We start from the raw sequence: 27,241 nt of genomic DNA on the forward strand, positions 1-27,241 counted from the left end.
AGCTTTAGTTACACACTGTGCTGACACAGAGCTTCTCGGCTGGAGACATCCCACCAGCAGTCTCCACCCCGAGCAACGCCACTTCCATCCAGTGTAGCCCCATTAAACATTCCACTCTGCATGCACAGAATTGTCTGGCCCAAAATGTCAGGAGTGTGGAGGCTGCAGACCCTTTGCTAAGCTCCTCACATTAATCTGTGCTGATGCAAATGTACTGGAGCTTCTTTCACGAGTACAAGCTGGTAGAACCTAGAGTAGTTGGTTAAAACTAGAGTAGGAAAACAATTTTTGCTTTTGTCTTTTCTTTTTAAAGAGAAAGAATGTCTTTAGCTTGACGTGGTGGCACACACCTGTGATCCCAGCACTCTGGGAGGCTAAGGCAAGAAAGAGGATCACAAATTCAAGCCCAGACTGGGCAAACAGTTTGCAAGATCCTGTCTCACAAATAAGAGCCAGCTAAGAATGTAGCTCAGTGTGAAGGCCCTTGGTTCAATTCCCAGTACTGCAAAAACAGTGGGGGGGGGGGAGAGGTGGGATGGAAGGAGAAGGAGGAGAAGGAGGAGAAGGAGGAGGAGGAGGAGGAGGAGGAGGAGGAGGAGGAGGAGGAGGAAGAAAACGTATGTTATCTTTTAGAGGCAAAACCAGGTACAAGTTAATGAAGAAAGCTGTATGGAAACTTTTTTTTTTTTTTTTTTTTGAGACAGGGTCTCCCTATGCAGTTCAGGCTGGCCTTGAACTTACGGTGATCCTCCTGCCTCAGCCTCCCAAGGGCTGGGATTATAGGCATGCGCCACCATGGCCATCTGGAGACTAATTTTTATAATATCACTACCAAAAGTACTAAGGCAATATTGTCAAAAGTGCTAATATGTGAAATTTCCTAATCTTCCCTCTATTATCTGCTTTGTGCCCTGCTCACAGTAAACCAGTATTCAAACTTCACGGAGCAGAACAGATTTAGACACAGTTTAGCACGGAGATTTGAAACACCTGCATGATTTTCTATCCTGACAGCAGAAACATTTTTGCTTGGTAAACAGAGGTTGAAAAAATGTAAACGATCCCATATAACTATGTTATATTCACTGCCTTCAAAAATAAAGATGATGACAGTGTTATATACATATGACATTTAAATCTTTTCTACAGTGAAATATACCAATTTATCCCACTCGATAACTGGATTTATATGCATTTACTTTATACAATGTAAAAGATAATGCCAGGTAATGAACAATGAATTCCACAAAGAAATGAACTGCAAAGCAAGGCACTTTCTTTTAACAAAAAGCAAAGTGAAAATAGCAACTAAAATATTTCCATTCCCATAATGAAGAAGGACTTACTCTTTCTCCAGGTTGGCCACAACACTGTGTACATAATCAATATCTGTCTGGGAGAGAAAAAAAAATTAAATGTACATTTGTGGTTTTGTTTTCTAATTTAATTCTAAACTCAAAGTTAAATGGTAAAATGTGCATTTAATTGTGACTTACTGGTGACTTACTGGATTTGCATTTCTGTATCCATTGTACTCAATTCCATTGCAGATTTCTAAGTTTTTATTTTCTTATTTATTTTTTGGTACTGGGGATCAAACCCCAGTCCTTGTGATTGCGAGGCAGGTGACAAAACCACTGAGCTAAATCCCTGGCTCTAAGTTTTTATTTTCAATTGGAGATTTCTAAGTTTTTATTTTCAATTGTCACTAGGAAAGCTGAGCACAAAGATTACTTCCACTTCTTTGGAAACATCCAAACTCTAAATGGTGAGCACCAGATGCAGGATACTACTGAGAAAGATTTTCCCACTTAGATTCAAAACTCAGGTTCAGGATTTGCTTCTGTAGCTACTGGACTGCAGAATCTGAAGCCACTTCTCTGAGCTTCAATTTCCAATTCTATTTTTAAAAAAATGTTTAAAGGTGGGAGAAAAATAAGATCTCAGAGACTATGAGATTAAATGATAAAAAGTGTCTGCATTGGATTGTTCTGGGTACCCTCTGAAGAAAGCAAACCTATGACTGAACCAAAAGCAGGCGGCCACCTGAACCCCCTGGGAACTCTCCCTGCCCCTCTTCCACTCATTAGCAGCAAAGACAGGTGATTGCTGAGCTCTTGGGACTTATTTACTTTAAGACAACAAGTTTTCTTCAGGTTATTTTTAAAAAGGTTTGTAGAGACTCTAAAAGGTAATGTTGTCACCCAATTCTGAGAATAGATCTATTAATCTAAAACTGGGATATGTATATTCACAGGGAGGGAAACAATGTGTGAGAAGGAAAGTAGACACTGAAAAAGCAAAACAAGAAAGAACATTTTCTCCTAGGGAATAAGTGTTCTTAATGTTTAAATAAAATTAAATATTTTTATTAAAACTGAGAAATTGTTGATATAGCTATGATATGGATGAACCTTGAAAATATTATGTTAAATCAAAGAAGCCAGTTGCAAAAGACCACATATTGTATGGCTGCATTTATATGAGATTCCAAAAATGAAAATCTACAGGAACTGAAAGTAGATTAGCAGTTGCCTAGGGATGGGGAGAATAGGGAGGTTAATGCATAATGGCTAACAGTTTCTTTTTAGAGTGACGAAAATTTCCTAAAATTGGCTGAGGTGATGGTTGCATGACTGACTTTGGATGTGTGAACTGTATATGAATTACAAACAAAACAAAGACATAATAAAGTTTTTTAAAACTCCAAGTATCACAGATTGTACATATGAACTATGGAAGGACAAGATCATAGGTTCTCTTAGGGTTCTAGGTGGAAAAATTAAGTATAAAAGTGGGCCCAACGGAAATGAGGTTAGTAAGATGGTGGAATCAGAAGTCTAAGGCTCCACTTACACGAGCAAAGTTCAACTAGCAAATCCCACAGACTAGAACATCTTCTTGAAAATGTTAACGTCTGGAAACAGGCCTGAGACACCAAGAAGGATAAGAAGAATGTCTTACTACTACTGTGCCTCTGAGTTCCCCCAAGTGGTACAATCATGTAGAGAAAACTTCCCCTGGACCATGGTTTCTACACGGGGGAAAGAGAATTGGAAAGAATGACCCAGATTCCCGAGACATATCCTAGGAAGCCCACTCTAGTCCCACACATCATGGGGAACACCATGGGTTATGACACAACTAGACCACCAAGGACAAAGAAAAACAAAGAAGGCAGAGGTTACAATGACCATCATACCTTAGTGGCTCCTCTGCATTCCTGCCCGCTGTAACACCTGATCAGAGATAAGAGCTAACCATAATCTATCCACAAAGCTGGACTGATCACCTTCAGAAACACAGTGCTAAGTTAAATTCAGCTTGAATCTGTAAACAGCTAATCTCCATGCCCAGCCTCAGAGCCCAGTTCAATGGCCCTGGCCATGACAATGACACCCAGAGAGGCTCTTTCAAGAAGAATATCGGCTAGAACTGTTTGATCAAGAAGGCTACCAGAGGCTCCCCTCAGCCCAATGACTCCCTCAAAAACTATGCCTAGGTAGGGATTCCCACCTTGAACATTCCAGAGAAACTTGGGGCTAGAACAGGAAGTCAAGCAAAAGCCCATCCCATGGTACCACTCTCATAGGCTAGCATTCCTCATTTGTGCATTTCAAGGAGCACAGCCACTTACTCCAACTATCTTCAGTAGCAACTTCACCTAACTTACCACAGTCCAGAGTCCTGCCCCAGCTGAAGATTGCAAATAGTAGAACTGGCTGGGCAAGGAATATATCCTGTGACCAGAGCCCATCACAGTATCAGCCAGCAGCACATCCTACTAGAGAATTCACAGCAACTCTACCTATCCAGGATTGCCAACTAGCTGAACTACCAGAATCACTCACTGGATAGGTCTAATAGTAAAGGTTTAACCCTGCTGAAGAAAGGCCAGAGAGGGAGATGCCTCCTCCAATCCACACAAAGCAACGTGAGGACACAAGAATTACAACTAATCAGGGAATCATTAAGATTAAACAGAACAAAAAAACCCTCAAAATTAATAGACTCCAATCTTAGGCCCTAAAGAAAAAAGATCTATGAAATGAAAGAAAAAGAATTTAGAATAATCCCTTAAGGTAGTTCAGTGGATCCCAAAATCATACAGACAGAAAATTAAATGAAACTTGGAAAACAACACATTAAAAAGCGAGAAGTTTGACAAAGAAATAGAAACAACAATAAAGAACCAAACCGAAATCCTAAAAATGAAGAATACAATGATTGAACTAAAAAACTCAAGAAAAACCCACAACAGTGAACTCCACCAAGCAGAATAATGAACCAGTGAGCTTGGATGCAGAACTGCGAAATTATCCAGTCAGACGAACAGAAAGACAAAAAATTGAAAAAGAGTGATGAAAGCGTATACGAATTACAGGAGATCATGAAGAGATCAAACTTTCACATAATGTAAGTTGCAGAAGGAGAAGAAAGGGCACAAAGGCCTTTACAGCCTCTTGGAGCCTCTTGGGCCTGTGTGGCCTGACATAGCCAAGATTCAAAGGTGTCATTTTCTGCATTCCATTCTCGTCTCTAGCACTCTCCTCTGCAATTACCAGCTGCTGATCTGAATTCTTGTTATGCGCTGTGATATAGGTAGTGTCATCAGGCAGAAAGTCAGGGCAATCACAGTACTCCTGACATTTCTTTCAGGCAACCATACACTGTGCGGTCTGCTGTCCAACGTCTGAGAAAAGCTGATATACACACTTAGTCCAGGTTGTACTGAGAAGATAAACCCAGTTCTTGCTAACTTCATCATGGCTATACACAGATGCTATTTTACATAAAAGGAACCAGTCAGGAATATGCCAGAAGAGTACTGGTAGCTCATAATAAATTTTATTTCCCTGGGATCCAAGAAAAAGCTGTTACTACCCACCTACTGCTTGATTTTATATTTTAAGTTAAACATTTATGTACCAAGACAGACAACCAAATATCACAGTATCACAGTATTTTAGCTAGCTTTACTAGTTTCTCAATTGGGCAAATGATGAAAGATAATAAAAGAAAGAAAGAGGAAGTTAACAGGCTAGACAAAAAGAAAAAAAGACTACTTCATCATTTGCAATACCATCTGTCATAGTCTTTCCTTCTCCTAAACAATATGCTGATGCTATACCAATGATTATCAAACATTTTATCGGAACCCACTCAGAGTAAGTTCATAAATGCACTACTTCTGACTACTTCCATGAAAATCATCCTAGACAAAGCCTCACTGGATTATGACAACCGTTTTCCAAGTGTTCTCCTCACTTCTGCCATCATTAAAGCCTGTGGGCTCATCTCAGAAGGTAAATCATAATATTCTTGCCAACATCATCATGAGATAGACAAATGCAAGTTGAGACATTTTATAAAAGAACTGGCCAGAGCTCATCAAAAGTTCATGACAAGAAGACACCGAGGAGCCTTCAGAAACAGGAGGAAACTGAGGATGCAGAACCAGCAAATGCAATGTAGGATCAAATGGGTTCTGGAACAGGAAGATGACTTTAATGGGAAAACTGGAAATCTAAATAAAGTCTACAGTTTAGAGTAGTAGCCTGGGGGCGGGGATTTAGCTCAGTGGTTTCGCCGCGCCTGCTGCGCGAGCGCAAGGACCCAAGTTCTATGCCTGGCACCAAAAAAAAAAAGTAGAGTAGTAGCCTGTGTTAATTTCCTGGTTGTGATAACTGTATTACAGCTGCATAAGCTGTTAGCTTCACAGCAAGCAGAGTGCAACTTTTCTTTGCAATTTTTCTCTAAATCTAAAATTATTTCAAAATAAAAAGGTGCTTTTAGAGTGCTTTTAAAAAATAGTAATACAAGTGTCTTCTCTACTTAAAACACTGAAATCACTTTCTAGTGTAACTAGAGCACGGTTTGGCAAAACAACACTGCCTGTTATTCAAAACTAAAACTTTACTAGACCACAACCCCACCCATTCACTTATTATTATCCAGGGCTGTTTACAAGCTAAAATAGCAGGGATGGAACAGCCTGTGAAGTCTAAAATGTTTACCACTGGGCCTTTAAAAACATACTATCTTCCTTGACTTAGAGCAAAAGCAAAGTTCTTCCAGTCACCCATTGTGCCCCACATGATCTTGCTTACCTTCTCTGCCTGCCTCCACTCCTGAGCCCCACACCAACTCTGCTCAGAAACCGATGACTTTCTGTGCAATTCTGTAAACTGTGCCCAGCAATGTGCTCCCCCAGGGCCTTTGCATACACAGCTTCTCAGCATTTACTGCCCACTCTGCACCCTTCACGCCCCTGCCCAAATGTCTAACACACCCCTCTGGTCAGCGTGTATGCCTTTTCTGTCTTACCCAATTAATCCTCCACAGAGCTTACTACTATCTAACATACTACATATTGGAAGGTTTTTTTGCCATTCTCTATAGTACAAGTTTCAGTAGAAAAAGATTTTGCTAAATTTACTTAGTGGTATGCCTAACACTCAACACACAGAGTAAATATTTGATTAATCACAAGCAAATTGTATAGGATATATATTATATATTATTTTTGCCAGTCATTTGTATAATTTATAACCAGTGCATGAATAAACATGTTAAAATCTACCTCCTAGTAAATTACAGGCAAAAGTACTATTAATTCACCAAGATAGTAACTTACCCTTTAAAAACCAAGAATGAAGCAACTAACTAGAAAGATGATAATAAGCAAGTATAAGACTTGAACACTATCATTAATAGACATCTACAGAAAGAATACCCCACTTGATAACAAAATCCATTCTTTTTAAGTACACAAGAAACACTGTCCAGGACAGACCACACAAGGCTCATAAACAAGTAATGATCAATTTACAAATAAAAATGTAAAACCACATTTTTCAATAATCCATGGGTACAAAAAGAAATTACAAGGGGATTTAGAACATTTTCATCTAAACATGACATTAAAACTCATAGAATGCAGCTGAAGTGGTACTTAGAGGAACATTTATAGCTTTTTAAATTGCCTATAAGAAGAAAGATCTCCAAGCAATAGTCTAAGCATTCACCTTATAGATCTAGAAAGGGTAAACTAAAAGCAAGCAGAAAGAAGACAATAATTAAGATTATGCTTAGCCTGGGCAATTTATCAATTTAGTACAACCCTGTCTCAAGGGGGAGGGTGTAGTTTAGTATTAACTTCTGGGGTTCAGTACCCAGTAAAACATACACACACACGGTGGAAATTAATGAAACATAAAACAAATGATTGTCACAGAAAATTTTTTTATTTTACTTGACAGCCTGTCAGCTACAGCAAAAAAGTCTCAAGAGGAAGAGGAAATGAGGAAGGATTTGGGGCTGGGAGTGGGAGAATGAAGACAGGAGACTACATAGGGGAACACACGAGAACTAGTTGAGTCTGTTGCAATAGACAAGTATAACTAAATTTTTTTCAAAACAAAAAAATAAAGCCAGTTGGATAAAAATTCTTATGCACTGCAAGATTTCAATTTAAGAGTATCATCTGTCATCTAACAAAATTTTAAAGGTTTTTAGGAACATCGTTTATTAGATAATGGAAATTAAAGAGTACTGAATCTCCAGTACCTTCTTCATTTTAATAATTCAGTACATATCAGTTCAATGAGTACAAGAATACTTATCATGAAATCTGCACTTTTGCCTTTATTAAAAAATAAGTCTAGGGCCAGGGATTTAGCTAAGTGGTTCTGCCGCCTGCCTTGCAAGCACAAGGTCCCGAGTTCAATTCCTGGTACTAAAAAAAATTTTTTAAAGTAAGTCTAACAGGTGATAGGAGTGGAACAGAACCATAGTGAGGGCTACTGTGTCTAAGGCTGTTGCTCTCCTTGCTGCTTCAGGGTAGAAAAGAGTTCAAGGCCATCCAGAGCTAAACCCAACTCCCCCACTCAAGATTAAACTGTTTATGAAGAGCTCAGTTTTCCAGACTTTCCTTCCTGGAAATAGCACAATCATCAATGAGAACCAGACACAAAAAATGGCAAATTTCATTTCAAAATATCAATAATTAAAATTCTCAAGCTGAAAAGGGATGCAGGTTGGTTCTAATAACCAGCGGTAACAGGAGAAACTGCACAGACTAGCTGGACTTGTAGGAAGTGGCCTAGCTCTGGGGCAGAGAGAAAGACAATATTTGTTTTAAAAAACACTCAGTCTGTCCCCTCATCTTCCGGCAAACGAGTAGCCTGAAATCCATCTCCCACCATGATTCATAAGAAAGGATCCAGAACAGCAACTACTCAATAAGAAAAGGAGGGGCAGAAACTCAGTTAAGTCCTGTGAACAAAACACATACTTTCTCTCCCTACACACACAACAGGTGAAAATTGTGACCAAACATTTCCCCATTAACTTATAAACAAAAAACCCCCACAGAATTGGAGTTGTTACTATACAGCAAAACCAGTATTATAAATTACTGTAATGATTCTAAAATGCATACAGAAACACAAAGGCCTTAAATATCTAAAGCAATCCTGAAAGGAACAAGATTGGATGACTTTTTACCTGCTTTCAATATTTAATACAAAGCTTCAGGGACCAAGACAGTTGAGTACTACATGAGGAGCAAGCACAGATCAGTGGAACAGAACAGAACAAAGACCCACACTCACATGCCACTGAGGCTTCAAAGGCACCCAGTGACCCACTGGGGAAGGTGTTCCCAACAAATGGCACTGGAGCAGCTGGATGTCTATAGGAAAATCTGAACTTGAACACTCCTTATGCCTTAACAAGAACAAACTAACTCAAGATGGATCAGACACCTAACATGAAAGCTAAAGCTAAAGTTTTCAGAGGAAAAAAATCTTCACATAATGGAGGTAATAAAAAAGGGTCTGTTTAGGTCATGAGAACAACAATTATAAAAGAAATAAATTAGGAATCATCTAAATTAAAAACCTCTGCTCATGAAGACAGCACAAGGAAAATGACAGCACAAGGCATCTACAGTCTGGGAGAAAATATTCACAAATACATGGTAGACAAGAATGTATTAAATACATACAAAGAACTCTGATAACTAAAGAAGAAAAAAATTTAAATGGGGAAAATATCTGAAAGGCACTTCAAAAAGAAGGTATACAAATAAAATGGATTAGTCATGAATAAAAGATGGATAAATAGAGATGTAATAAACAAAAATACTAAAACTAACAGCAGAACCTAGGTGGTGCACATATAGGTATTTTCTGCAACAAAGTTCTTGCAACTCTGTTGGAAGTTTTAAGTTTTTCATAATAAAAAAATACCACTGGAAGGTTCTTTCATGAAATTAAAGAAGATTTAACTTCTTATACATAAAGAGCATACTACATGCCAGGGAAATACTACTGGTTGAAATTAAGACATACTACAGCAGAAAGACGGGCCTTTAAGGACAGCAAAAGAATCACTAGTAGAACAAGGTAAAATATGGTTTCTTATATGAAGGAGACAGAGAAGTAGAAGGTTATAAGACAAATTTAGCACCAGCACCCATGTGTACAGGAAGGAGAGAACAGTGGGTTTTATGTCCAGTTGAAGTTTACAGGAAGAAGAGAATGTGTTTGACCATACTGAACAGCTCAAGGGTGTGTTGGTTTTTAGTTGCTATGACCAAACACCCAACAAAAACAACTGAAAGGAATAAACATTTATTCTGGCTCATTGTTTCAGAGGTGTCATTCCATGGTCAGCTGGCTCCACTGTTTTATTAAGCTTGTGGCAAGGTAGGAACACTATGGCAGAAGGGCATGGTGGAGAAAAGCAGCTCACCTCAGGCAGCCAGGAAGCAGAGAGACAGGGAAAGAGCCGGAGAGGAAGGACCTAGGGGCCAAATATAGTCCCCAAAGCCATGCCCCATGAGCTACCCAGAGACACACCCAGGAGTGTGTGTCACTAAACTTCCTAGCCATCTTTCAAGCCAATCTAGTTGGTAGTCGAGATTAACCATCACACTCAAGGAAAATTGCTCACATGAACCTTTCATGAGGAAACTAGAAATGTTAGTCCACCAAGAAATGACAAGAGGAACCATGGAAATGAAAAGAGTACAGGCAGAACATATTGAACACTGTTAACTTAGAAGCAGGATAAAAACAAATGGGGAGATCAGTGGAATGGAATAGCAATGTCCTTCCTACTCTTTTGACAATGCAGAAAGACAAAACTCAACAAAAACCCAGAGAGGGCAACAGATAGAAAAGGTAACTGACTGCTCACCTGTACTATTCTATGTCAAAGGATATTACCTAAAGCAGTATAACAAGTAATACATGTACTCAGACTATTTGTCATTACAATGGTGAACACCACACAAAATAATACAATTGGCAAACAAAGCAGAAGGGAAGGAAGAAGGAAGGAGAAGAAATTAGGAAATATAACAACTTCACTGTTTTCCATGACTTCATTTTCCATAGATACCATCTGAGAAAATAGAAGGGTTACATGAAGGCTGTGTAGAAAGTTACTGTTATAAAGGAGATCACTAGTATAAAAATGTAAACTTCCCCAATATCAAAAAACAGAGACCAAACAGAAAACACAAAATGAGAAAGCCTTTAAAAACGAGAGAGACTATCACATAAAATTATAGGACTAAGACTAAATAACTGTCAGTCATATCAATATGTATTTAAAAGCTCCACCCATCTCTGAATCAAGTCTTTCAAGTTAAAGCACAAAGCAAAATCCAAAGCCAGGTTATAAGTAAAATATATTTCTTAAATGATGTAGAAAGTAAGGAAAATGAAAGGACAAAGAAACACTAGATGAAGCAGATCAAAGCTAGCACAGGTCACTCTGTCCTCATCCCTGAGGGTGAATTCAGGCCACCCCAAAACTAGCACAATGCAGAAGGCACCTAAAATTGACAACTGAAGTAACTCAAATATCTATGAAACAGATATCATCATCATATGTGAAACAAACCCACAAAGTAAAAAAATAAAAGCATTTGAGGTAGACAATGTTTAATTCACCTCTCAGTCTGTAACAAATCAAGTGGGGAAAAAAAGAACATAGGAAGCTAAAACACCATGGGGGTACATACCACTGACATAAGAACCCTGTAGACAAAAAACTTCTTTTTAAGTGCACAGAGAATACTCACAAAAACTGAGCCTCAAGAAAACAGAAACTGAAGTTGGCACTGTATGGACAATGTTCTCTACTCAAAGACGCCATACAATTATATATAAATAACCAGCCCAGAGACGGGATAGAACGAATGAAGGGGAAATCACAGACCTTTTGAGTATATCTTTTTATATAGTTTACTTTTAGAAGCAGGGTAATGTTTTACATACCCAGTCCCATTTAAAAGTTGTGAATAAGTCAAAAATGGTAAACAAATAATAACAAACTTTAGTCCATTAACAATAAATAAAATAACCACATTGAGAGAGATAGGGAAGGTGAGAACTAATCCAAACAATTTTGGAAAACAGCACTTGGGATACTGTAAGACTGAAGACAGACAAACTGGCCAGGTGTGGTGACACCTGCCCGTAACCTTAGCACTTGGGAGAGGCGGAGGCAGGACAATTCCCAGCCTGGGTGACAAAGCAAGTTCAAGGCCAAGCTGGACTATATTGGGAGACCCAGTCTCAAAAATAAATACATAAAAAAGAAATGAGACACAACTCTAGCACATAATAGTTACTAATATATGGTATTCTAGGGGCAGGGTTAAAATACAAAACCACTTTATGTTTATTTTGGATTGAAAAGGAAATAGATAATAATATAACGGCCAGGTTTCTCACTACTGGAAAAAAGAGTTTAACAATTAAGGAATAGCCAGGTGTAATGGCACACACCTGTAATTCCAGGTACTCAGGACACTGAAGCAGAAGAATTGCAAGTTCAAAACCAGCATGGGAAACTTAAGTGAGAGACTGTCTCAAAAAGCAACCAACCAAACAAAAAAGGGTGGTGATACAATTCAGCAGTAGAGTGCCAGTGCTGAGAGAGAAATAAAGAACAAGGGGGACCTAATGTGAACCCTGTGAGACTGGAATCATCATAAACTGGTTTTGAACATACACACAGATGGTTATAAACTTACCTACATATGTGTGTGCACATGCACATCTCTCCACTGAAAGTGCCCCCTCAAACCCCTCAGGAGCATGAGTACCTCAGGGCCCAGACCTTGGTTCTAATACCATCCTCCAATAAAAAGAATCGATTTCTTGGAGATATGGCTGATTCCAGTGCAGGGAAAATTGAGGATTAACCTACAATTCTGACTTTAGTACTGGGGATTGAACCCAGGGCCTCTGCACTGAACTACACCCCCAGTCCCTTTATAAAATTTTCAGACAGGGTCTTGTTAAGTCACTAAGTTGTCCAGGCTGGGCTCAAACTTGTGATCCTCCCATCTCAGCCTCCCAAAATGCTGGGCCTACAGGTGTGTGCCTCCACACCTGGCTCCTACAATTCTTACATTTCTAGAAAATAAAAAATGACAGGACCATATCAGAAGGACCGAGTAGCCAACTCAAAAAAATCTCCCAGTGGTCAAATTTGGGAAAATCTGAGTAACAAAATAAAAATTGATAGATATACCAACAACTCAACTCTGATACAAGCAACTGAAGTGAGGATACTCTTTATAGAACTGAAATTAACAGAGACAAAATGATGGAGCTACAAAATCACCATTTTGTATACACTGCCAAAATAATTACTGAAAAGAGTCATCAAGGATGCTAAATAGTAAAAGTTATGGTGAGAAATAGCTATTTGCGTGAAAAAATATTTCACAGACTAGCCGGAAGGAAAACACTATATGGGAACCTATAGCTAACACAGTGCTTAGAATAAAATTGACATCAATTCTTATATTAACAAAACATAATGAAAATAAGTCAACTTAGTATTGTGGTAAAAAGGTTTGGAAAGTAAAAACTGAAACTAAAAAGGAAGAAAAAAATTCATCATGTTAAAACTAAGCATTAGCCGGGCATGGTGCCACATGCCTGTAATCCCAGCACTTGGGAGGCTGAGGCAGGAGGATCACAGAACACTCAAGGAGCACAGCTTGTCGGTGCTCATCCCAGATGCCTCTGTTCCTGCCCCACAGCTCCTGGAAGGACACTGCCAGGAGTGACAATCCACAATCCTGGCTTGTATTTTCCTATATTTTGTTACTGGCATACAGAAATATTAATTAATCCTATATTCATCCACTTTGCTAAGTCACCTGTTATTTCTAATATGTTACCTGTTTATTCTTTTGGATTTTCTGTGCTTTCTGAAAATTATGTAGCCCCATTCCAAAGTCCAGGTAAGGATATGCAGGTGTCTGAGCTCAGGCCACTTGCCTGAGCTGCTAAAGCAAATATTCAGCATTTCTAGTTTCCAGAGCAAAAAGAAGCACTTCATGCCACTAAGAGTGAGGCAGAGGATTCCCCAAACATAAGAATGCAGCAGAAAAAACATTTTTTGCCAAAATCAAGAGTAAACATTTTGCAAAAGATGAGCAATAAATATAAATATATAAGAGCATAAAATGTAGCATACAGACAACAAAAAATCATCAGAATACAAAAACCATAATTAAACTGTAAGTAAAAATGAACACAGGAATGATACAACCTGAACATCACACTTAGATTCCACCAAGGACCCCTCAGGGTAGCTAGAACTCATTCCACTCAACCCATTGTGAGATTCAGAACAGAATCAGTGAACTTTCAAATAATGCAAGGAGACAACTGTTTCAAACTTTGCATGTTCTGCTTTTGGACCACTGTACCACCACCCCCAGCACTGAGGAGTAGAGCTCCCCCAGCACCGAGGAGCAGAGCCCCATCCAGCAGCAAGGAGCTGAGCCTTTCGGGCCGCCGTACCACCACCCCCAGCACTGAGGAGCAGAGACTCCCACGCCAGCACCAAGGAGGTGAGCTGCACAGGCACCAACAGCACACTTCCCCCCTGTTGAAATGAGAAGACATATAAACAAGTCTCAAAACCAGATTCCCAGATCACCTAAAGCAACCCCAAAGGGAAACAAGATGGAATAATCTGATACTCAACCACCTGGACTCCCTGAACTGGCAACGAAAGATGATCTGGAAAAAATGAAATCAGAAATAATTTCTCAGATAACAGCAGAGATTGTGCCCACAGTGCAAGACACGATTAATAAATCTAGATGGGACACACATAAAAAAATAGAGGAGCTGAAGAAAATGATGAAATCCCAACATAGGAAACAAATGGAATCCATAAAATGGATGCAAACAGATTTCCAGGAGATTAAAAACTCCACTGAGAGTCTACAAAGCAGAATGAGCCTATGTGAGGACAGAATTTCAGATATAGAAGATAAGATTGCAATTAGTGACCAGGAAAAAAAAATTGCTTTAAAATAGTAAGGGACCACGAGAATCAATCCAGCAGCTGTTAGACAATGCAAAGAAGAATAACATAAGACTGATCAGAGTCAATGAAGAAACAGGAGAGAGTGCAGATGACATTAAAAAAACTGTTCACAGAAGTGATGGCAGAAAACTTCCCAAGCAGAGGAAAAGAACTTGACATACAGAAAAGTGAGGCATATAGGACTCCAACTAGCCTTGATCAAAAAAAATCTACACATAGGCATATAATTGTTAAGATTGCAGAAACCCAACAGAAGAACAAAATTCTACCACCAGTTAGAGAAAAGAAACAAATCACATACAAAGGAAAGCCCATCAGAATCACAGCAGACTTCTCAACACAAACCATCAAGGCACGCAGAGCTTGGAGTGATGTATTTCAAGCCCTAAAGGAAAACAGCCTCCAACCCAGACTGATGTACCCTGTAACATTATCTTTCAAACTTGATGGAGAAATAAGATACTTTCATGACAAAGAGCACCTTAGGAACTTCATGAATAACAAACCAGCACTCCAAGAAATTTTAGACAATATCCTAGGAAAAGACAATGAGGATCACAACCCCAGGAAGCCCAGCAGAATGAATCCATCAGGCAAGGCAAGAAATTAAATGCAAAGGGGGAGAATCAAACAAAAAGAAAAAGTCATGACAATGATAAGTGAATACATATCAGTTATAACCATCAATGTTAATGTTCTCAACTCAACAATCAAAAGAAAAAGACTGGCAGAATGGGTCAAGAAGCAAGATCCAACAAAATACTGCATTCAAAAAAAACACTTAATTAAAAAAAAAACTCATAGGCTAAAAGTTAAAGAGTGGAAAACAATATTCCATGTGACAGGAACTTGAAAAAAAGCAGGAGCAGCTATCATCTTTGCAAATCAAGTAGATTTCAAACCAACACTGATTAAGAGAGACAAAGAAGGGAACAATCCAAGAGGAAGAAATGACAATCATAAATATATATGCACCAAACACTAGTGCACCCAACTTTATAAAACAAATACTAATGGACATGAAAAATCAAATAAGCACTAATACATTAGTAGTGGGGGACCTCAATACCCCACTGTCACAAATAGATCAACTAGACAGAAAATAAACAATGAAATACTAGAACTCAATCAAACTCTTGAACAAATGAACTCAACAGATGTTTACAGAGTCTTCCACCCCACAAAATCAGAATACACATTCTTTTCAGCTACACACGGGTCGTTCTCCAAAATAGACCACATACTTGCTCATATAACATGTTTAACTAAGTGCAAAGGCACTGAAGTTATACCCTGTATATTATCAGACCACAGTCCGATGAAATTGGGAGATCAATAGCAAAACAAACTGCAAGAATTTCATAAACACATGGAAATTGAACAACATACTTCTGAATAACCAAGGGGTCACAGAGGAAATTAAAGAAGAAATCAGACAGTTCCTTCAATTAAATGACAATGACAGTACAACATATCAGAATCTATGAGACACAATGAAAGCAGTCTTATGAGGGAAATTCATAGCAGTGAATACTCATATTAGGAAAACAGAGAGAGCCCAATTAAACAATCTGATGCTGAACCTCAAGCTTCTAGAAAAAGAAGAGCAGGACAAACCCAAAGCTCACACAAGGGAGGAAATTATAAAGATCAGAGGAGAAATCAATGCAATGCAGACTAAAAGAATGATACAAGAAAATCAATGAAGCCAAGAGTTGGTTCTTTGAAAGAATAAATGAAACTGACGAACCCTTAGCTAACCTTATCAAAAAAAAAGGAAAAAGGCCCAAGATTAGGAATCTGTCCAAATCTTACCAAAGTTGAATGAAGGAGATCTAAAAATTCTAAACAACCCAATATCAATCAATGAAATTAAAAACATAATTAAAACTTACCAACTAAGAAAAGCCCGGGCCCTGATGGCTTCACTGCTGAATTCTACAAGACATTTAGAGAGGAACTACTGTCACTGCTGTTTAAACTCTTCAATGAAATTGAAAGGGAAGCAATACTCCCAAATTCACTCCTGGAACCAAGCATTACCTTGATCCCCAAAGCAGATAAAGACCCAATCGAAAAACAGAACCAGTCTCACTAATGAACATAGATGCAAAAATCCTCAATAAGACATTGGCAAATAGAATGCAGAAGATTAAGAAGATCATACACCATTGACCAAGTGAGATTCATCCCAGGGATGCAGGGATGGTCCAACATAAGCAAATCAATAAATGTAATACACTTTATCAGTAGAGCCAAGGACAAAAACCATGTGATCATCTCAACAGATGCAGAAAAAGCATTCAACAAAATCCAACACACATTTATGATAAAAACCGTACAAAGATTGGAATAGATGGTCTCTCCCTCAAACTGATAGAAGCCATCTATGAAAAACCAATAGCCAATATCATACTAAATGGTCAAAAACAGAAATCCTTCACACTAAAGTCAGGAACAAGACAAGGATAGCCACTATCACCACTCCTGTTCAATACACTTTTGGAAACATTAGCCATGGCAATTAGACAAGAGAAAGAAATAAAAGGAATAAAGATAGGTAATGAAGAGGTCAAATTGTCATTCTTTGCAGATGACATGATACTCTATATAGAAGACCCCAAGAACTCCACCAAAAGTCTTCTAGACTTAATAACCAAATTCAGCAAAGTAGCTGGATACAAGGTCAACACACAAAAATCAATAGCTTTCTTCTACATGAACAACAGACTCACTGAGGGAGAAATAGGGCAAATGATTCCTTTTACAATAGCATCCAAAAAACTGAAATACCTAGGAATCAACCGAACAAAAGAAATCAAAGACCTCTTCTCTGAAAACTATAGCACTGTGGAAAGAGAGATTGAAGATGATATGAGAAAATGGACAGACATCCCCTGCTCCTGGGTAGGAAGGATTAATATAGTGAAAATGGCCATACTTCCAAAACTGCTATATAGATTCAATGCAATCCCAATTGAAATTCCAGCAGCATACTTCAGGGACCTTGAGAAAACAATGCAAAAATTCATTTGGAACAAGAAGAGAGCCAGAATAGCAAAAGCAATTCTAGGGAACAGAGACATGGCAGGGGGTATCACAACCCGCAACATGAAAATATACTACAAAGCTACTGTGATAAAAAACAGCATGGTACTGACAAAGAATCAGACCTGAGGACGAGTAGAACAGATTAGAAGATGCAGAAACAACTCCAGACACACTCAGCCACCTCATCTTTGACAAAGGAGCCAAATACCTTCACTGGAGGAAAGATAGCCTCTTTAATAAATGGTGCTGGAAAAACTGGGTTTCAACTTGCCAAAGACTAAAACTAGACCTCTATCTCTTACCAGGCACTAAACTAAAATTGAAATGGATTAAAGATCTAAACATTAAAACAGAAACACTAAACTGGCCGAAACAGAGGTTAGGCAGAACTCTTGAAGACTTCGGTGTAGGAAAAAATTTCATGATCAAAACCTCAGTTGTCTGTGAACTAGCACAAACAATCAACAAGTGGGATCTCTTCTTTTTACAAAGCTTCTGCACAGCAAGAGAAACGACCAATAGTGTGAAATGATAACCCACAATGTGGGAAAAAATTTTCCCTGCTGTTCCTCAGACAAAGGTCTACTATCTCGAATCTATAAAGATCTTTAAAAAAAATCAAATCTCCCAAATTTAAAGACCCAATCTGAAAATGGGCATCTGAAATGAACAGACATTTCTCAGACAAAGAAGTAGAAATAGCAAATAAACATATGAAAAAATGTTCAACATCACTGGTCATTCGAGAGATGTAAATGAAAACTATGCTGAGATTCCACCTCACTCCAGAAAGAATGGCTGCTATCATGAAATCAACCAATAACAAATGCTGGCGGGGCTGTGGGGAAAGAGGAACCCTGCTCCACTGCTGGTGGAAGTGTAGACTGGTGCAACCACTGTGGAAATCAGTATGGAGACACCTCAAAGAACTAGGACTAGAAGTCCCATTTGACCCAGCTATTCCCCTGCTGGGTATCTTCCTCAAAGAATTAAAAGAATCATACCACAGTGATATATGTGCACCCATGTTCATAGCAGCACAATTTGTAATAGCTAAAACTTGGAAGCAGGCCAAGTGCCCATCAACTAGAGACTGGATAAAGAAAATGTGGCTTTTTAATAAAATGGAGTACTCAGCCATAAAAATGAGAAATTAGAGACATTTATAGCTAAATGGATGCACATTGAGGCCATACTCTTAAGTGGAATAAATAGGACATACATGTGTAAATACCAAATAGTTTCTCTAGTATGAGAAACTGAAAGTGTAAATAAGGACTAAAAGGTAATGTGAAATAGGAAGAAAGGGGCAAAGGGGAAGGGGAAGTGGGAGGGGTAAGGGGAATGGAATTAATATGAGAAAATGAAAAAATGGAAACAAAGTCTTTGTAAATAGGGAGGGATGGAGGAGTTGAAGGGAGGGTGGGGGAACGGGGATAAAATAAGGACCAAGAGATTATGTAAAGCTGCAAATTTCCAATGATGAATGTCATTATATTGTATACCTAAAATGTACCAATAAAGTAAAAATTAAAAAAAACCTTGTGTGTTCTAAAAGTGACTCCCCATATGCTCAGGGGGCCCACAGTGGTGAAATGGCCAGAGAGGAATAAAAAACAAAAGTACAGCTAATAATTACTTTCCTGTCTTTCCTGTCCTCCCAGAGGGCCATCTCATGGTTCTTTTAAGAAAAAAAAAAAATTACAAAGAACAGAAAGTGACACAAGGAAGAAAGAGTGATGAAAACCCTTGATTGTCTCTGCATATTCTCCACTTTTTTCACTCTTCATTTTCTCACGTTGAAATGGAATAGAGATAATTCATGCCTTATAAAAACTCCTAATTTGGGCCTGGGATTTAGCTCAGTGGTTTCGCCGCCTGTTGCGCATTTCCAAGGACCCGAGTTCAATCTCTGCTACCAAAACAAAAACAAAAACAAAACTCCTAATTTATTTGAAAATCTTGGCAATATTTCTGGTTGCCTGAGTTAAATTTCCAATGGGAGGCAGGGAATGGCTTTACAAAAGGTGACAAGCTGGGACTTGAAGGATGAAGAGGAAGAGGTAAAGGTGCAGACTGCAATAACAAACAGAACCGAGGACACACAAGATCTCCATGCTGACTGGGAACAGAATGATTGCAGCTCAGGTCCATAATACTGTACACAGCAGGCAGGAACCTAGGAAGAGACACAGTTTGGGAAGGCCACATTGACCGAATTATGGAAAGATTAATGCCCATAAATCATTCAAATATCATTATCAAGTAAGGAGGTTCAAACAGGAGCTTAGGAAGAACATGGAGATCTAGATCTGGAAACCATCTCACGTGTAGGTCAAAGCCACAGAATACGTGCTTGTTACTAGTGTCAAAAGGACCCCAGACTATCAGAACACTGAGGAGAAAACTATAATCAAGGCAGCATCAAATACAGTGATGAATAATTTTTAACTGCCAAAAGCAAGTCAGAGAACTCTTTTATTCCTCTGTCCAAGAAACATGTTCTTGATTGAACTTTTATGTGGATACACAGAAAAATGCTGCCAGAGGATCCTGCGGGGACAGGAATACTTCCATCATGTGCCTGGCATTTTCAGTTCACACCTCTCCATGTGTGATGTCACCATACCTCCCTGTAACAATGCTTAGCTCAAAAGAGGCCAAGGCATCATTCTTGTCATAAAGATGAAGAAACAGAGGCTCAAGTGGCACCAAGAGGCAGAACCCAGCCCCAAACACAGGTTCTCTGACTCCCAACCTAATGGTAGTACTGCATCTTAGTGGCCAAAGGCATGGCCAAGGCGAGTCTCAAATCTGTGTGGATGCTGTTCTCTATTTTTCAAGTATTTTTATTTTCATTTTTTTGTAGCTTTAATGCCTTTTTCTGATTAAACATTAACATATTCTCATGGTAAGTAAACTCTAATTTTACAAAATTTATACAACAGAAAATAATCAGTCCATAATCTGTGCTTTCAAGATACCTGCTACTAATAGTTTGAAGTACATTCCAACAGTCAATTTTCTGTACATATTTTATGTATGCATGGTAAGAGCTGTATAAATGTGTGTCTGTGTTTGAATATTATTTCTGTAGGACTTGCAAATGTTTCCACTGGATCAGTTTCTGGAAGCAGAATGTTGAGTCAGTGTATACTTTATATTTTAGTATCTACTGCCAAGAAACTTTCCAAAGAAGCTGTACCCATTTCTACTGGTATATAATATGTGACTGACAAATATGATTACTAAAATGTAAAAATTCTATGAAAGACAAAAAGCACAAGTTGATATAATAAACTAAACACAATATTTCAGTTAATTCCCCTCATGTATGAAAATTTCTTACAAATCAAAACATAAAACTAAAACAATGAGCAAAGATAGTAAAAATAATCGCAAATGCAAACAGTCAAAAAAAGCAACATTTAATTCCACACAGTAAAGAAGTCTAAATTAAACAAAATAAAAGCATTATTTTTCACCCATAAAATTAGCCAAAGAAAAAATATTGAAAGAATAGAGAAATGAGTTCTTTGGAAGAATAATGATTCAACTTCTACAGGGCATTTTGGCCATATATGAATATTTTAATAATTATAAACTGAGCCAGAATACAAGTGCACAATAACTTATTTATGGAAATGTTTAAATGCACTGTTGCTATCTGTAAGAATTTAGAAACAACCTGTCAATCAGAAAATTTTAAAATTATGTTTAAATCATACAACGGAATATTTCATGGCTATAAAATATTTGATCATTTTAGCATAGAAAAGTGTTCATGACATTAAAATATACATACAATAATCTATTCATATAAATGTATCCAAGCCATAGGAAAAATATCTTAAGATACAAAAAATTAATTATAATTCTATCTGCACAGAGAAATGCCAGGTAGGTTTACACGATTGTTTTGAACAGTCCCCATGTATTAAGGAAAAAATTATGACCATTACCATTTGAAAAGAGATGGGAATCAGAGGTCCAGAAATAGATTATGTCCTAGATCTTTTCTCATTCTGAAACTGAATATGACAATTACGGAAATATTATGAAGGAGTTGTTTCCTGTGAGTTAAGAAAACCTTGCTCAAGATTTATTATTTCCCTAGATCTTTCTGGGAGACTATATTGCAATAAGCATATTTCTCATTCACATGACTTTTTACTTCTCTAATATAGTGGTTACATCTTGGCAGGAAGCGGGGTGGGGGGGGAGATAAGAGATGATAAAATCCTAGTCCAGGCTACACCTTTTTTAGGTTTCAGGACTCCCAAAGAAAGAACATCAGTGCAAGTCTCCAAAGTTAGGCCTCAAACCTAGAAATGGTCATTTCTTTTTTTTTTTTTTTGGTACCAGGGATCAAACTCAGCACCTTGTGCTTGCAAGGCAGGTGCAGTGCCACTGAACTAAATCCCCAGCCCTGGGCATTCATTAAGATCTATGTGTATAATATTATCCTATTGACATCAAAGATTACCGCTTCTGTTTTGTAAATCCAGAAGAGAAGTTAAAGCAAACACAGCACATTGGATTTACAGTATACTATCAAACAGGATTATCTAACCTTTACTCACCACATTTTTAAGTGCTCATAAAAGTATACCCAAATATTCAATTATGGCTTCAAGTCTTTGTTTACATATTATAAAAAAAAAGTGAAATAATTACCTCTCCTATGAAGACTACTATAACACAGTCCAACTTTTCTTCGGGATACAGGTTATCAATAAGGGAATGAAGAGTTTCTATGAGGTAAGATTTAACTTCTCTCTTCACTGTGGGGATTCCCATTACTATTGAAACTGAAACAAAATAATATAATAATTATATAAAAATATGTTACAGGACAATATAGAAAAACACTGCTATTTCCAAAGTATTACACCTTCTTAAACTGATAGGAATATCAGTTTGAGGGATTCTATTTCAATTTCAGAAAGAAAAATAAAAGATACAAAGGGTGTACTTATAATACTGTAATTCTTTTCCATATGGCTTACCTATTAAAAATATGTAATGTCAGATGACTGATAAAAATAAGAGATTAAACCTCACACTAAAAATAAGTGCTATAAACAGCATATTTTATTATAAAACTTAGAAATAAAACAAAACTTAGAAATAAACATACCCAAAACGTAATGTCTTACATATCAACTCCAAGGAGATGACACACTGAGAAGGGTATAACATCCTTCTGTGGTTGCCTTGCCAAAAATGCATAACCTCAACCTAGCCAGGAAGAAACATCAGACAGATCCAAACTGGGGGACAGTCCACAAAATAACAAGCCAGAGCTCTTTCAAGAATCAAGGTCATGGAAGACAATGAAGAACTGTCCCGGGTTGCAAAAGGCTAAGGAAACATGACAATTAAATGAAATATGGAATTCTGAGTTGGAACCTGGAGCAGAAAAATGATGATGAAAATGGCAACATCTGAATAAGAGCTCAGGTTAGTTAATAACCTCAGGTCAATGTTCATCTCCTGGTTTGCTCACTGTACTATGGTTGTCTAAATACTTGGAGACACTGCTTGAGAACATAAGGAAGTTTTGTACACTGCAGGTCTAAAATTACCATCGATTCTACTATATTGCTTGTTCTGAATGCAGATCTCTTCCTACACGATTAATACACTGGTGAACAATTTGGGCACAATGTGAATTTTACATTTGGTTATGTGAAGCATCCCCTCTAAGCTACCCACTAAGTAAATAACAGAAAACTCTACCTAGCTGAACCAAATTCAGAAAACTGAACCAAACCATGCAGAAATACACACAATGCACACACCTCAAACATCTATTAGTGGTCTCAGTTCACCACAGGCAATGAACCACCCCATCCACATCAGGTGTTACAGTTGCTTAAGACCTCAGATCACCTGCTGTGCACCTCAGCAGGGTAACTTGGAGGTGCCGCCCTGCCCTCCTGCATCCACCTTAACAAGCGAACCGGGAGTCTTCCAAGGCAGAGTACTGTATTTATTATAGCATTCATGTGTACTAATCATTCACCATGTGTAAAACTGTACTAATATCTTTATTAAGTTCTTATCATTTTTATGTGGAACTAATAAAGTTGAATGTTATGACCCTAATCCCATTTTCCTCATTTTATAGCATAATTTTGTATAGTGCAATCATTTGGGGGAACACATGTTATAGAACTGACAGTATTTCAAAATGAGGTTTTAAAAATTACACCTTAAAGTCTTAGTAATATATGTGCTATAGTAGAGAAGTATTTTTCAAATGTTAAAAATAATTTAATCTGAATTATGAAACAATTTATTGGAGATGCTATAAAAGAATTCATGGAATTCCAAAGCTGGAAGGAAATTTGAAGATCACAGACCAATTAATCTACCATCACGATTTTGCAGACAAGAATACTAAGGTACCAAGGGTTTAGGGAGCTGCCACTGAGGTTCCAGGCCATGTCCTCTCTTCCCTTGTAGGAAGAAAGAGTCATCAGTGACTCAAAAAGGGATCTGCTCTATTGGTTCTGCACATATTTATGAACATCTATTAAATGCAAGGCTCAACTCTAGGTGTTGGGCATATAATGGTGAACAATATAAATAAGACCCCTGCTCTTGGGGTCTATGTAGAAGTGGGGTCATGAATCAATAGTGTAATTGGAGAGGATGATGTGGACTAAACAAATTTAAATGAGGTCATGTGAGAAAGGGCAATGAATGGGGAGGGGTAGCTCTACAGGCTGTGGTCCTGGAAGGCCTCTTTGATAACAACTGAACTGGCAATGAACAAAGAGAAGGAGCTGAGAAAGAACATTCCAGAAGAGGAAATAGCAGGGCCCTGAGGGGCTAATGCTCTTGACATAGTCAATAAATAGCAGGAAGAGAATGTATCTGAAGCAGAGTGAGCCTAGATTCAGATAATTAGTCAGGGGTTATAAACAGTTTGAATTCTGAGCACAAAAGAAAGCCACCCAAGGATGTAGGCAGGAGAGTGACATTATCTGATTCGAAATTTTAAGGGATTACCAAGTTTTGTAGAAAATCAAAGCATTGTTTTAAGAGGAGCAACATCATCATGGGGAAGATCAGTTAGGAATTTACTGCACTAAATTACAGGACAGGGGGGTTTAAAGTAGGAGATCTGAAGAGATGGAGACAGGGACAGGTGTGAGACTGACTAGGGACCCCACCCCCTATGGGCTGCAGCCAGGGAGAGGCAAGCGAGGGGAAGGGTCAAGGACAACTCAGAAGTAGGTGGGAAAGGAGGTGTCTCTTACTCAGAGAAACACATCTGGGAGGAGAGGGAACCAAATCTAGATTTCCATTTTGACCACGGTACCTTGAGATGCTAAAAGACAGGATGAGTTACCCTGGAAGCAGATTTCCATACACTTTAATCTACCTCAGAATTTAAATTTGGGATGTTTCAAGGTGGGGAAGAACTCAGTGGTGGAGGTTCACTTCCCATTTATGAGGCTCTAGGTTCCACCCCAGCATCACAAACATACAAACACACTTAGAATATAGGTTAAAAGTTGAGTAACTATGATATGAACCATTCCTAGGCAACACTAACTCATATAAAGTTCAAAGACTTTGAAGAAAAAGCAAACACTATTTCAGAGTATGCAAACAAATGTGGTCTAAAGTAATAATGCAAATTCTATATTCTCTACCACTCAGGATTTTTCATCCCTTTTTATCTTGCTTTTGTTTACATGGCATGTTTAAAAAATAAACTTTTTTCTCAAATATAGTCTGTTTTGATGCTGAAATTTAAATTCTTTAGTTCAAACTGAGACACTCAAAAGACCCCGAAAGCACTGAAAATGAAAGTACTGATTTTGACCAAACTTAGAGAATTAGAGTAATTATGCATGTGGTATTCACAAAATGACCACAAAATAGGTGGTTTTCCCTGCCTTCCAAGCCATGGTAAAACTGCACTTCTTGGTCCCCTTCTGGTTAGGGAGAGTGTTCTCACTAGTGACTAGTGAGGACAGCCCACGGGTGACATGTGACCTCTGGGGTGCTTCTGTCTGCAGTCTGAAACCTTCAGGTTGTCAATTCTCCTTGACAGGGCAGCCAGTAGCACTCACAACGGTGACTTCTCTATCGGCTTGGGTCCCTAAGTGATCAGTGAAGAGGGAGCCCCCTCACCCATGAAGGGCTTGTACTATTGCCAAAAACAAACATTTGTTATGTAAACCTCTGAGATTTGGGGGTTATCGGGTACCACAGCATAACCCAGCCTGTTCTTGTGTGACACAAAAATCTTCTGAGAGTTACAGTCTAGGAAATATTTGTATCCTAAAGGATTGGATTTCAGGGGAAATACAGGGTGTGATCGAAAAATACAGTGAACACTAAACATTTTTTTTCTTAAATTTATTACAGTAAAAATCATATTCCCATTAATCCCAAAATACTCCTCCTCATGTTGAATGCCCTTTCCATCATTCTCGTCACTTTCTGAAGCAGTGCTGGGGAGTCCTCTTTCATGTCTTGAGTTGTGCTGTTGCAGCCGCCTCAATGTCCTGAATCAATTCAAAACATTTCCCTTTCATGGTCATTTGATTTTGGGGCAAGAATCAGAAGTTTCATGGTGCCAGATCCAGTGAATAGGGTGAATGAGGACATGTTATAATGTTTTTTATGAGCTTGACTTTTCACTGCATGGCACTTACCAGCAGCAGTCTCCATATTTATCACACCTTGTAAAGACCGTTGGGAAAGAAGACTTCCAGAACTGTTCCAGAAAGTAGCAAGAATGATGGGATGTATTTTAAGCAAGCAGGAGTATTCTGAGGGGGATTCGTGACAATGTGGTTTTTGCTGTAATAATTTCTAATTTAAACATTCACCATATATTTAATCACATCTCATATATGTCAGCAAAGTGAAGAATACTTTTATAGAGAAACAAGAAATCAAACAGAAACAGAACCAAAGAGTTGGCTAAGTATTTTGTTTCATGAACTATTCAGTATTTCCAATTCAAGTATTAACTGTTTATATGTAATATTTATTACGTACTAGACAATCTGAAATACAATCATAAGATTGATAAGGCCCCTACCTCATGTGTTTTTTTTTTTGGTGCCGGGGATCAAACTCGGGTCCTTGCGCTTGCACAGCAGGCAGCAAAACCACTGAGCTAAATCCGAGGCCCCTACCTCATGTGTTTTATGACTTGCCAGATAGCAACTGTTGCTGTTTCTGTTTTCTTTCCCTTTCCTAGGAGGTTTTCGAATTCTAGGACATATTTCCTTTAAAATCAAGAAAAATTTAGGAACTCTCTTGATTTGACATTCTTAATCTTTAGTCTACCTTCAGTTCTAACTAAATTATGTTCCTTTTTAAATATTCATTGCTAGTCAAATATTTTTAACCCATCATATTACCCTAATGCTTGACTTTAGTCATCTATTCCTCATTCTCTTCCTTATACTCCAAAGTAATATCCTGATTCTACTTGCTTGATGCACCGTCTGTGTCTCCATCTTCCCTGGCTTCATCTTTCTCTTTTGCTGGAAATTAACTTCTGGGGAACTTTCAAGGCTCAGGCCTGGGTCTGATCTCACTCACACACACTTTCAACAACTACTCATCCACAAACAATGACTAAAAAGATTAAATCTAACTAAGATCTCACCTTGGAGTCTCAGATCTTAATATTCAGTGAGCTGATATCTTCACTGCAATTTGTCAAAATCACCTAGAAATTCATCACATCCAAATGTAATATATGATCGACCACTCAGGCCATCCAGAAACTAGGACTCATCCTCGACCACTCCCTTCAACCTCAGTCCAC

At 38.2% G+C, this 27,241-nt stretch overlaps 1 protein-coding gene across 5 annotated transcripts in view; it reads right to left on the minus strand.

The window, feature by feature from the left end:
• The window catches only part of Mgat4a (alpha-1,3-mannosyl-glycoprotein 4-beta-N-acetylglucosaminyltransferase A), a 119,627-nt gene that overhangs the window by 40,621 nt on the left and 51,765 nt on the right, over positions 1-27,241 (minus strand). For all 5 annotated transcript variants that reach the window (XM_013072164.3, XM_013072163.3, XM_004844417.3 and 2 more), the window contains exons 5-6: positions 22,108-22,241; positions 1,347-1,393 (exon numbers count right to left, since the gene is read on the minus strand). In XM_013072164.3, coding sequence (XP_012927618.1) covers positions 1,347-1,393; positions 22,108-22,241 — 181 coding nt within the window. The remainder of the gene's footprint in view (positions 1-1,346; positions 1,394-22,107; positions 22,242-27,241) is intronic.

Source organism: Heterocephalus glaber, unplaced genomic scaffold (genome assembly GCF_053883595.1).
Source record: "Heterocephalus glaber isolate CG9 unplaced genomic scaffold, H.glaber_assembly_v1.0 deba00000470, whole genome shotgun sequence".
Taxonomy (NCBI): Eukaryota; Metazoa; Chordata; class Mammalia; order Rodentia; family Bathyergidae; genus Heterocephalus; species Heterocephalus glaber.